General features: G+C 57.0%; 1 protein-coding gene across 2 annotated transcripts in view; it reads right to left on the bottom strand.

The window, feature by feature from the left end:
- Nucleotides 1-12,325, bottom strand: part of RIPOR3 (RIPOR family member 3) — a 72,426-nt gene that overhangs the window by 3,297 nt on the left and 56,804 nt on the right. Inside the window, exons 10-19 of one of the 2 annotated variants that reach the window (XM_060123933.1) lie at nucleotides 12,046-12,171; nucleotides 11,814-11,959; nucleotides 9,915-10,089; nucleotides 7,806-8,378; nucleotides 4,916-5,046; nucleotides 3,862-3,985; nucleotides 3,171-3,306; nucleotides 2,380-2,541; nucleotides 1,502-1,663; nucleotides 792-994 (exon numbers count right to left, since the gene is read on the bottom strand). In XM_060123933.1, the coding sequence (XP_059979916.1) occupies nucleotides 792-994; nucleotides 1,502-1,663; nucleotides 2,380-2,541; nucleotides 3,171-3,306; nucleotides 3,862-3,985; nucleotides 4,916-5,046; nucleotides 7,806-8,378; nucleotides 9,915-10,089; nucleotides 11,814-11,959; nucleotides 12,046-12,171 (1,938 nt within the window). The remainder of the gene's footprint in view (nucleotides 1-791; nucleotides 995-1,501; nucleotides 1,664-2,379; nucleotides 2,542-3,170; nucleotides 3,307-3,861; nucleotides 3,986-4,915; nucleotides 5,047-7,805; nucleotides 8,379-9,914; nucleotides 10,090-11,813; nucleotides 11,960-12,045; nucleotides 12,172-12,325) is intronic. The other variant, XM_060123932.1, reaches the window with a different exon arrangement.

The following is a 12,325-nucleotide window of genomic DNA, read 5'->3' as shown; positions in this document are numbered from 1 at the left end:
CCCACTGTCCAGCGGGGACAGCAGAAGTGAACACAGAGGGAGCCTCGGTGAGGCTGCTGCCTTGGCCAGAAGGAAAAGCATCTCTTCCCTTCCTCACTCTTCCCCAGTCACAGCTCTGACCCCGCCCTGTCAGTCACATGACCATGGCCAAGTCGGTTCAGCTGGAAAAGAAAGCTGGCAACTGCTTTGCAAAATTGTTGTAAGGGCTGTTAAGCACGGGGGAGGGGCCAGTGGGGATGTGCCTGGCACTTGGGTGAGCCCGAGACCAAGGCCCCAGTACTGCCCTTCTCCCACCACAGGGGCTGGTACCCGAAATCTAGAAAGAGTCACAGGTGTTCAGGAACCTAAAAGGCAGAGGGGTCCAATCTCTTGGTTTTCAAGTGAACCAAGCACAACGAAACAGCCAGCCACACACATTAGTTGAAAGTAAATGAGGGTGACTGTCAGAATTCTAAGAGACATTCTACGTGCAGGTGACATCTCAGAGACCGACTAGATAAGGTACTTTAGAAACACTGAGCTGAATGAGGTGGTGAGCACGTGGCATGCTGCTAACCACTGATCGCCTGGCAACGCCAGCTCCCTCCCCAGGGCTGGCTGGCTGCTGCCAGTGGTGAGGGCTTGCGGAAGGCTGTGTTCTTGTCTGGAGTATCTCTACATCAACATACCGGCCGCAGATGCAGCCCCCAGTCACTCACTGCTCCCTGTTTTTCCGAGAGGAAGCCTACCTCCCTCCACCTCCCCCCAACTCACACACCTGCAGCCAGGGGCTGCCGCCTCCCACACCGTACCTTTTCCCGAAAGCTCTTGTTCTTGGCTGCGCTGGCCAAGCGAGCACTGGCCGCCCTGCACACCCGTGGGGTCCCGTCCAGCTGGAGCAGCGCCCAGGCCCTCAAAGTCTGGGGCAGGGGCTGGAGCTGGCCCAGCTGCTTCCCCTTCAGCTTCCTGACTGCCTTGGCCTGGCCCACGCACTGCAGCTCCTCGAAGAGTGTTACTACAAGAGACAGATAAAAGGAGGCCCGGGGTCCCCTCTGATTGCGCCGGGTTGGACAGCTGTGGCTCGTGCATTAGCCAGGGAGAAGCAAATCCCAGGACAAGCCCGCGTGATCACCAAGTGGACAGTCTGGATTGGTCTCAAAGGGGGCCTCCTGGAATCTCCAGGAAGGCTTTCTAGCAAGGGATCAAATACACCCTGAAAATGAATAAACCCCAGGTCCATACTTCAGGGACTCTGGCCAGCCCAGCAATAGCCCTTCTGTCCAGTTCTGACCTCTACTCTGTGCTTTGTAAAGCCTCCTGCCCTGGGAGTTCATTTCTACGTGGGCTGAATGTAGAATCTAATTAAATCTGGTTCTCGAAAGAACAGCTGGAGGAGAAAGACACAGTGATTCTGAAACACTGGCTTCCCAGAGCCGAGCCGAGACAGAGGTCTCCACGACGGACACTCCTTTGTCGTCAGTGTGTTGCTTTGAGGCCATGTGCCCCCCACCCCAGCCCCTACCTTCCTTGGTGAGCTGAGTGAAGTGCTTCTCCAGGTCGGAGACACTCTGCCTCCGCAGGTAGCTGTGAAACTGGAACCAGGTGATGGTCTGTTCTTCAGGGAGCTCGGCTCCGGGCAGCAGCCCGCCGCAGCTGACCACCTGCTCCAGGAGCCTGCGGCACACTGGCAACACACAGACACGACGTGAGGGGAGACCGAGACCCCGCCCCCTTGGCGCCGCTCAGCCGGCCACGGCCGGGTCACTTGAAAGGCCCTCTGATGGCGTGTGGGTGGGTGTCCCTCCCTGCGCCCCCTGCGCCTGCATGGGGCGTGCTCCAGCTAAGGCCCACAGGCCCGAGGTGGGAGTCTTGCGGTGCATCCGTGTGCCCTGGGCCCCACCCGCCCCTCGATGTGAACCACAGAGCCGGGGCCTGGGAGTGTGCAGGTGGTTAGAACGGCTTAAGGCCCAGAGCCACTGCCTGGAGTATGTCACCCTTCAGTTGTCAACAGACAAAGGTGCTGCAGCTCTGCATTCTGGGAAAGAGTCCAGCCAAGATTCAAGACACCGCTATGGGGCAGGTAAAGTCCTGCCTACCTTCCCATAAAGGCTCCTTCTCAACCCCTCTAAGGTTCTGGTGGAAGCCATGGAATCAGAAAGGTGCACGAGCCCACTAACGTTTGCAGCCTCCCGGCTTCACGGACTCCTCCCTCCTCTCCCCAGGAAAAGGAGATGCCTTGCTGTCAATTTCAGAAAGGCCTCCACGTCACGCCGAGAAGGCGTTCGCAGAGGTGGAGACGTTCGCAGAGGTGGAGACAAGGAGGCTTGCCGAGGCAATGCTGAAGGCCCCAGAGGATCCACAAAGCATTTCTGAGGCGGGCGGGCACAGGCAGGGGGCTACCTATTTCCAGTTGTCCCGGGTATTTCCCTCTGACTCTGTGCAGGAACGTCTTCTTGAGCTGGTCCAGCAGCACCGTACCAGGGCAGGACAGGACCGCGCCGGGCTCCGTGCAGCCTCTCCACAGCTTCAGGCATCCCTTCCTCCGCGTGGCCTGCGGGATGACTGAAAGCCCAGGCTCAGAAGCCTGACTGGCGGTGGGGAACAGCAGGCAGTGAGGAAGCCCAGAGATGTCCTTCCACTAGGCCCTGAGAGGTCGGGGAGGAGGGATGGCCTGGCCTAACGCAGAGTCCCTTTCCCACATCCCATTGTGACCCGCAGAGACAAGCAGCTGCGGCTGTGAGCACCTCATCTGGGTCACCACCTGCAGCCCTCACGACAACCCTGGGGCTGCTGCTGTCACCAGCCTCTCCTTATGGACAAGGGGAAGTCCCACAGAGGGGGCAGAGGCAGAACTGGGGTCACAGCTACTGTCTGACCGCACACTGTATGCCCTGAATGTGCCCTGGGGTTCCTTCACTGACACCTACCCAGCGGCCTCCCCTATACAGACGGGGAAGCTGAGGCTCAGAGAGGTGAATCGTTCGCCCAGAGTCACACAGCTGACCGAGGCTAGCGGGCCTCCCTTCCCACCCCACAGTGTGTGTCTGATCCCAGCCACTGCCCCCACTCATGTCCCCTGGGCTCCATTTAACTCTGGGTGTTGGGAAGGGAGAGGAGGCCCCCTGGGCTTTCATCCTCATCACTTCCTGCCACGCACACGGGCAGTCCGTGGAGGGAGGACAGGCACTTACTCTCTTCAACGCATGTCGCCTTGCTGACCTTCTCAAAATCAAGCACAGAAAGCATCTCCAGAGTCTGTTTTTGCTGTGCAGCTTCTTCCAGGAGGCACTCCTGGACCATCTTCGACAAGTTAGGAGAGCCCAGTTTCTGGGAAGCAACCCATGATGCTCCGGGTTAGCACAGAACATGCCCTCTGAGGTCAACCACCATGCCTGTGGCGCCCACCTGCCCTGTGCCCATCCTTTCTTCTATCCCGATGGTAGCTCCCTGACTGTCATCTGGGGATTCCGCCTTTGCTAAAGGGGTAGAGACGATAGGATGCAGGCTGGAGCTGCCAGGAGCCACCCTTGCCACCGGAAGGAGCCAGCCTGCCAGAAAGTGAAGCCAACCAACACAGGAAAGCAGAGCTGAGAGAGGGAAAGACTCAGTCATGATGACGTTTGAAACCCTGGATCCAGCTGGGCCTGAAGCCCACCTCTGGGCCTTTCAATCCTATGAGCCAAAAAATTTCCTTTCGGCTGAGCCAGTTTGGATTGGAGTCCTGGCATCTGCCAGTCAAAGAGACACAACCACTGCCTTCAGTTTAGGGCTTGGGCTGTATAAGGACCCCATGACTCTTCACCAGCACCACCACCAGCACCCCCGCTTTGAACCTGCCACCCCACCCCGACTCCACCCCACCCTCCCCCATTCCCCACCCACCTGCAGCAGCGCTTTGCAGATTCGGAGGTGAATCGTGAGCAGCACGTCCAGCTCTGGGGCACCAGCCGTGAGCTCCCTGGACGACGCTTTCAGCGCTGGCGGTGGAGGTGGAGTCTTGTCCTTTCTGAGTTGAATTGAGAAGAACTGGGTGACCGTTCGGTTAGCAGTTCAGCTCCCTCCAAGGGTAGAGGAAACCCTCCCTCTCTGGAGAGCTCTGATCAGGGAGGCCAACTCCAGGTCCCAAGGAGATGGAGTTAAACTGAGGAGAAAACTAAGAGAAAAGGAGAAGCAGCAAAAGGTAGCAACAACTCAAAACAGGTGCTGGGATGGCATTGGGCCCCCCCCCGCCGCACCTTGCAGGGTGTGCAATTTGTAGCAGAAGCCTAAGGTTCCAACTAATTCCTAGCTCTGTGACTCTGGATAAGTCAGCCTCCCGTAGTCTCAGTTTATTCATCTGTAAAGTGGGGGCAGGAACCCCAAGCTCGGGGCCGTGAGGGGTGAGTGACACACAAGCATACCCAGCACTGAGTCTGCTCCGGGCAGGGGCTGAGCCTGAGCCCTGAGGTGGGTGGAGATGCCACACCCTCCCCATGGGATCGTGAGAAGAGAGGAGAAATGTGGCCTGTTCACACGCTTCTGTGCTGCTGAACTTTGGGTGCAGGAGAAGCGCTCAGGCCAGTGCGAGTGGGCAGGTAGGAGCTGCTTCACCGAGAACGCAGTTGGTGTCGCAGGTGAGGGCGGGCAGTTGTGCAGAAGGAACTGGGAGCGGGGTCGCTTGGGCGATTGCTCCGCAGAGGTCAGAGGTCCTACTGAGTGCGCTATTGTTTTTTATTATTATTTTTTAAGATTAAAAAAAAAAAAAAGGCCCATCGCTCGGAGCAGAAGGCTAAGGGCCAGGCTGAGGTATCCTCGTTCACTCAGTGGTCACGGAGGACCTGCTCTGTGTGGGGCGGGGCCGGGGCCACAATAAAGAAAACAGACATCAGGGCCGGGCTGTGGGAGACCCCGGCCCCAAGGCTGGTCACCAGGGCTGCGCTGGGACGGGCGCACTCACCGGGGACCCTGGGAGCCCCCAAACAGGGCCAGCTCGTGCGGGGTGATGTGGGCGCTGAGGAAGGAGAAGCTCTCCAGGATGTACTCCATCAGGCTCTCGGCGGACGCGTGCTCCCGGCGGGCTCCGCGGGGCTGCGGACGGATGGACGGACAGCCGGAACTCAGGGCAGCCCGGCCACCCGCCCAGCATACCCACCCTAACGGCGTCCTGGTCACCGTCCCTCAGCAGGGCTGCCATCCCCTGCGTCAGGGACGGGCAAGGGGACGCATCCCCAAGGCCCCTCCCGAACGGCCTGTGACAAGGTCTGGCATGACAGCTGGAAGGAGGGCAGATCTGAAAAATCTCACCGGTCACAAACACCCACAGGGACAGGGCACATGACAGGAGAGAGCTGGAGAGCAGGGCCCTCCCCCAAGAGGGCCACCTGCCACCCGGAGTGTGAGGCCTGAGGTTGCCAGATTGTTCAGTTTTCCAAGAAAAGGTGGAAATCTAGACTTTGTGGGGAGCTGCCCAGTTTTTAACTATCGACAACTAATTCCAAATTATTTTTTAAATACGGCGTGGGTCAGGCCAGACAACTCCTAACAACCCAGGCCAGAGGCTGCTAGGTGAGCCTCTGAGTTCCAGGTGTCTCCTCTCCCGGGGAGACGTGGAAGGAGAGGAAGTTTAAGGCAGCCCCTGACTGGGGGAGGCGGCAGGAGGGGGTGTCAAGTCGTCAGAGTCTCCCAGTGGCAAGTCTGCTGTGGCTGATTCCCATCCCCAGGGGCCTCATCTCACACAAAGTGCACCGAAGGCATAGCCCCAAGAGCCAGAACTGGGCTCCTGAAAGTTGAGCCCAAAGAGAAAACCTTGAGCAACAAGAGAAGAATAAGACTAGTTGCAGAGATTTCCTTGCCCAATAGAAAAAAAAATATATATATATACACACATATACATATATATACGCGCGCACACAGGCGCATGCGCACACACACAGTTCTTACTGTTCACGGTAGTTACGGTGTGTAACGTCACGATCTCTGGATTTGAAACTGAACAATTGCTCCCAGGGGAGATGCAGAGGCGTGAGCCTCTGGTCAACATTTTCATCAACCCATCAATACGTAACCTTGTTTTCTGTGTGTCTGCTTAAAGACGTCTTATTTAATATAGACACTGTACCGCTGATACACTAAACCCAAGGTCAGTGGCATTTTAACTCACGCCTGAACACAGCTTATCCAACACACACATTTCCTCCATAAGGCACGTCAGGAACACTGGCCAGCACCTCAGCCTGGCACTTGGGCGCTGTTTCAAACAGCGAAATCACCGGAAATAAGTACAGAAATGTGGAAAACGTAGCACTAAATATTCGGTGAAAAGGACACTTGGGTGCAGTATGAGCTGAGAAAAGAAGGAAGAGTGTCACCTCCTTCAGCCTCAGCTGGGAACTTGCACATGAGGTGACTCCAATTATTTGCCCCTTTGCACGTGCCTCTGAATGACCACGAAAGCATCACGAGCACGTTTTAGCAAGTAGATGAATTCGCAAAAACAGAATCTGTGAATAGTGAGAATTAACTGCGTGTATATAGATACACACGTATAAAATTAAATCCTCATTAAATCCTCACATATACACATGAATATAAATACGTGAATTTATACACCTATACCTATGTGCATAATTTCTCTTGAAAAAGTCAAACTAAACACCATAGCCTATAATCATTTGTATTGTTCTAACTTGGTTTGCGCAAAAAAAAAAAAAAAAAAAAATTTCCTCGAAGATGTTTAAAATTATTGTCCTATTGCGGTATTACTTTAGGTTGTTTATGCAAAGTGTATTTTTCAAAATACAGGTATGTGGCAGAAGCTGCGTGCGTGCCGACCCGCATGGTTCTACATACTGACGCCTCTAAGAAATACAAAAAGTGTGACGTTACTTCTTAAATTTTTTTCTTGAAAATTTCTGGCAGGTCCTTTTTAAAGACCACAGCAGTGGTAAACAGCGAACATGTTTTTAAAGTTACTAGATATAAAGTGAAAAATTAAACTTTCACCTGTGCTGAACTGTAATGTTGGGGGAGGGGTCAGGGCTGGAATAACCAAAACGAATTTTGAAGAGAGCTGTTAAACTATTTCAGTGCCAGTGAACTGAACACAAAAGACAGTGTTTCCATAAAGTAATTGCTGTATGGGAACTTCCCTGGTGTTCCAGTGGTTAGGACTCCGTGCTTCCATTGCAGGGGGCACGGGTTCGATCCCTGGTTGGGGAACTAAGATCCCACGAGCCTTGGGGCATGGCCAAAAAAAAAATTGATGTCTAAGTAGGTGCTGTATGTATATATATGCCATATGTATATATATATATATATATATATATATATATAAGTATACATTTTAGCTCATGTACATCTGTACATGTAAACCAAAAAAACAGAAATAACCTGCCCAGGCCAGCACCTCTGAGAGCCACCCAAGGACAGCCCCTGGCGTGGGCCCTGTGGAGAAGTTTTGGTGTGGGGTGTGTGGCTGTGAGGGGCCTCCCACAGTGGCAGCTCTGACCCTGAGAATGCCCCGACTTGGGAATTTTAAAGCTGAGCCGCAGCCCCACCCACCCAGGTCAGAAGATGTGAGATGGGGCTGGGATCTGGCTGGACGTGGAGCAAGTTATCCACACTGAGCCCCGACTTCCTCTTATAATCCTCCTCCCAGGTCGTTGAGAGCCGTTGTTACACCCATTGGACTGATGAACAGATTGAGGCCCAGAGAGGAGACATCGCCCACCTGGGTTACACAGGGGTGAGGCCAGGATGCTGGCCCAGGCTCCCTGCCCCAGGATCTCACTCCCAGTTGTCACACCATCAGCAAAGCAGGACTTCCGCCCAGCAAAGAATAAACGTACCTTCAGCCGGTTCCTGAAGCTGAGGACCTGGTACTCCAGCTCCCGGAGCTGGGGCGGGGCAGGGTCCGTGGACCTCAATAAATCCAGGACGTCCTGCAGGGGCCTCTCGAGGGGCACCCCAGGCCCATCCACTCCATCCTCGGTTTCTGTTTCATCGTGGCCTTCCTGGCCTCCGGGGATCACGTGGTTGCGGAAGGGGGAGCCCCGTGGCCGGTCGAGGCTTTCTACTCCCAAATTTCTCCACCCAGGCTGCTCCACAAATGAGCCTTCCGCCAGGTGGAACACCTCTGGCAGGAGGCCCAGGGGTGGGGGGTCCTCCTGGGCCCCCTCTTCAATGGAGGTGTTGGGGCCAATGGCCAAGGGCAGGAAGCCCACGTCCGAGGCGGATGCTGTTGTGCTGGTCTCAGTGTCTCGGGGGTCCTCGGAGCTAAAGGAGTCCATCTCAGGCAGCTCCTGACTCCGGCTCCGCAGGCCAGGCCCCCGGAGGTCGCCGTCGGACAGGCAGCTGAGGATGGAGGTGGCCCTCGGCCTGTCCAGCAGCAAGGCTTGCTGTGCCGGCTGCTGCAGGACAGACTGGAGAGGGGGATGCGGAAGCAGCCTCACCAGCTGCCCCAGGGATCACAGCGAGGCCCCCAGAGGGCTTCCCCCACAGACCCTTGCTCTGCATACCCACATTCTCAGGATGACTGAGGTCCACCAAGGCGACTGGCAGCCCGGAAGTGCTGATAAGAGCCTGGCACCTCTCTGCCCTTATCCCTCATCACCCCTCTAATGCCCTCCTTTGCAGCCCCAGTCTCTGAGTCAGACCTCATTTAACCATCACCACACTTCCCTGAGGGTGGGCACTGGCTCATCCTCCGGCCACACAGGCGAGGATCAAAGTGCGAGAGCTTTAATCCAGGCGAGCTGACATAAACCCGAACCCGTCCCCCTCACCAACCGAACCAATAATAATGGTTGATGTTCAGAGAGCACGATCTGTTTTTGCCAGGCATTCTTGTAAGCACTCCTCATTAACTAAGTCGTTTAACCCTTACAAAGCCCCATCAGGGTGGTGCTGTTGTTCTCATTTCTCTGATACGGAAATTGAAGTCCAGAGAGGTTGAATGACTTGCCCAAGGTCACACAGCAGATGAAAGGCATAGACAGAATTTGGACCCCAGGCCATCTGGCTCCAGAGTCCATGCTCTTAACCATAGATGATTTTTCAACCAAAGTACACTGGGACCACCCTGGCCAGACAATCACATCTCCTCTAAATGCACAAGTTGCCCAGCTCATATAAAGCTGCCTTCCGCACCTAAGGTCCAGAGGCGGGAGACGGGTTCATCCAGCTCAGCATCACCCTCCCTCTGGGCTTGACAGAATGTCCTTGTTTTTGTCTCTGTCCCTGGACCCTCACTGGGGCACCTGCTTTGGGAAGATACTTGAACACATGCAGGATGACATGTGTACCAGGTTTTTTACAGCCCAGTCGTTGGTAACAGCAAATAACTGAACCTCAATATCTTGTTAAATAAAGTGCGATTTTTAGCCAAATGTGGAATGCTGCACGGTGCAAACAAAGAATGAGGAGCGCTCTGGGAATGACGGTGTCCAGTACATCACTCGGTTAAGGGCTGCTGTGGGAGAATGGCTGGGGAAGAGGCATCTGCTCCCAGACGGCACAGAGCATCTCTGGAGGAATATGGAGGAAGGTGACAAGAGTAGTTGGTGCTAAGGAGGGGACCCAGGTCCCTGGAGGCCACAGGAAAGAGGTATTTTACTGTACAGGGCGTCAAGGTATTACCTACTGGAAACGTATACTAAAGGGTAAAACAGACTGGAGGCCAAGGTCATGGCTGGGGTGGTAGAACCATCCAGAGAACCCCATCCCAGGCATCTGGAAGAACCAGCCGAGCCCAGGACCAAGTCCAGAGGCCCCAGAATGGAGGGCTTGGCTGCGAGAAAGCAAAAGTACAGAAAAACACCCAGGATGACCCCCAAACAACGGAGGCTGAGCCCAAAGTGTGCTGCTCAGCCCAGCCCCCTGTGCTGGCCCCTGGGGAGTCCCCCCCACTCCCGATCCCAGCTCGACCACGGCACCCCTGCCCGGCGCGGCTCACTCACCAGGTAGTATCTCTCCCGGAAGCTGGGGGTGCTCGGGGGTGTCCAGTTGTATAAGAAGCCCTTCCTGCTGCCCACGGAGAACTTGCCCGTGGGGCTGGGCGACACCAGGAAGCTCTCGGTATCAAACGGGCTGGAGGAGAGCAGAGGCCAGGGTGTCATCGATGGCTGGAGGACACTGGAGCACAGACAGGACCCAGGAGGTGGAGGCTCGGGGAGGGGCAGGCACAGCCAGGGGACTCCAAATCCACGTCCTCAACCCTTCTGGCCACGTCTCTCAGAGGCTCGCTGCCCTGAACGCCCTTAGCCAGATGGCGAGGGGCGGCACTCGGCCACCACACAGGTGAATGACACCCCCCTTTAGAGGCCTTTCGAGAAGCTCAGCAGACCAGAGGTGGACACTCGGCTCTGCCGTCTTCTGGGTTAGCCACGTCACTGCCCCCCTCAGATTCCTCATCGGTCAGGGGGCGCCAGTCACAGTCACAGGGAAGGCTGCAGATCCAGGGTGAGGAAGTGATGCGTCAGCCCGGCCCTCACCTGCCCTTGGAGCAGGCAGGCGTGGGTCAGCCCTCCCTGCCTCGTGCCTCCCTGTACACAGGCCTAGCTCGCAACATCTGGGGCCCAGCCCAGCCACGAGGGCCTGAGGCTCAGAGGCACTGCCTGCCCAGGGCAGCTGCAGGCCGGCGGGATACCCGGGTCCTTGGACTTGCCCGGCTTGGGGCTGCATGGCGCTGGGCCACCCCCTGCCCCGTACACTTGAGAGACGTGCTCAGTCCCGCTAGACAAATGAAGACACTGAACTGGGGTGTCACTTGTCCAAATTCACCCAGCTCACCGGGGAGAGGGCAGTGGCTCCAGTGACCCCGGCTCGGACCCCACCCCAGGGAGGAAGGAGAGACCGGCCCCAACTGGTCACAAGAAGCACCAGAGTAGAGGAAGTGCGTCTCAGTCCCTTTGCTCCTGCAGCACCTGCCCTGGGGAATGAGGAGAAGGGAATTTCCTCGAAACCCAAGGTTTCACTTGGGAGAAAGAGCTCTGCTACCAAAACCAAAACCTGTGGAAACCACCAGCGATCACTGAAATGGCATGCACAGTGGAGAGCCCCACCCTGGGCAGGGGTCGTTCTCACGCGTGTCCCCCATCCATGGGGCTGTGGGCTGTGGCCCAGGGAGGACTCAAGGTGACCACTCGGCGTTATGCCTGATGGGTGGCAGGGGTCAGCGGGGAATGAGGTGGGCACAGCAAAGCCAGTCCTCCTGGGCAGAGGCAGGCTTCTCCCAGGAACCCAGCCCAGGAGGCTGCTGGAAAGGGTCCTGGCCAGCCCAGGTCTTTATTTTATTTTATTTTTTAATATTTATTTATTTGGCTGCACTGGGTCATAGTTGCGGCATGCAGGCTCTTAGCTGCGGCATGCGGGCTCTTAGCTGTGGCATGAGGGCTCTTAGTTGCGGCATGCGGGCTCTTAGTTGCGGCATGCAGGCTCTTAGTTGTGGCATGCGGGCTCTTAGCCGCGGCATGTGGGATCTTTTTCCCTGACCAGTGGTCCAACCGGGGCCCCCTGTATTGGGAGCGTGGAGTCTTAACCAATGGACCACCAGGGAAGTCCCCAGCCAGGTCTTTAACAGCCACTGGGTCAAAAGTGAGAAGGGAATCAAAAGTCAGAGGGGCGGGGGCGGTGGGGTAGGCAGGGCTGCAGGTAAGGGTCTGGGCCCCAGCCTGTCTGGGGGGCAGGATGAGGGCAGGGCTGCCCAAGGTGGATGCTAAGGCGTGGTTAGGCCACCAGGGGGAGCCGGCGAGCCCCCTTCCCCCCACCCCGCCCCCTCCTCTCTGGGTGGGAGTTTGGGGCCGGCCTCCAGTCGGGGCAGTGGGCCCCGGGCAGGGGGAGGCGGTACCCCGACTCACTTCCACAGCACCTTCAGCTGCAGCTTGATGGTGCCCAGCTCTGTGATGTCCACCACGATGACCTGCGGCCGGGTTGTGAAGAAGTCGGTGATGTCGCAGGTCACTGTGCCCACCGCCAGCGAGCTCAGGCCCCGAAGCTCTGTCACCTGCGGGGATGGGGAGTTCTGGGTGGTGTCGGAGCCAAGCCCCCCCCCCCCGCGGCGCCCCGGCCCCGCCCCTAAGCCCCACCCACCTTGATCTCCAAGTTCTCGTGCAGGGTGGGGATGAAGACCTTCTCCTCCTCGTCCCAGGTCTGGCTGTCGTCAGACTCGATCCGGCCCCTCAGCTTCCAGCGCTGGCGGCCCAGGCGCAGGAGCACCTGTGGGCCAGGCCCACGGAGGGAGGGGTCATCCGCCCCCCTTGCCCCCTGCCTGGGGGCCCTCCCTGTCAACTGGGTCGGGGCGGGGACAGAAACCCAGCTGGGGCCCTGGTTGCCAGCAGCTCCCAACCCCCAAAGGCCTGGTGAGGAGCCC

This window comes from Lagenorhynchus albirostris, chromosome 15 (assembly GCF_949774975.1).
Source record: "Lagenorhynchus albirostris chromosome 15, mLagAlb1.1, whole genome shotgun sequence".
NCBI lineage: Eukaryota > Metazoa > Chordata > Mammalia > Artiodactyla > Delphinidae > Lagenorhynchus > Lagenorhynchus albirostris.
Note: the sequence above shows the minus strand (reverse complement) of the source record. Positions and strands in the feature narration are given on the sequence as shown.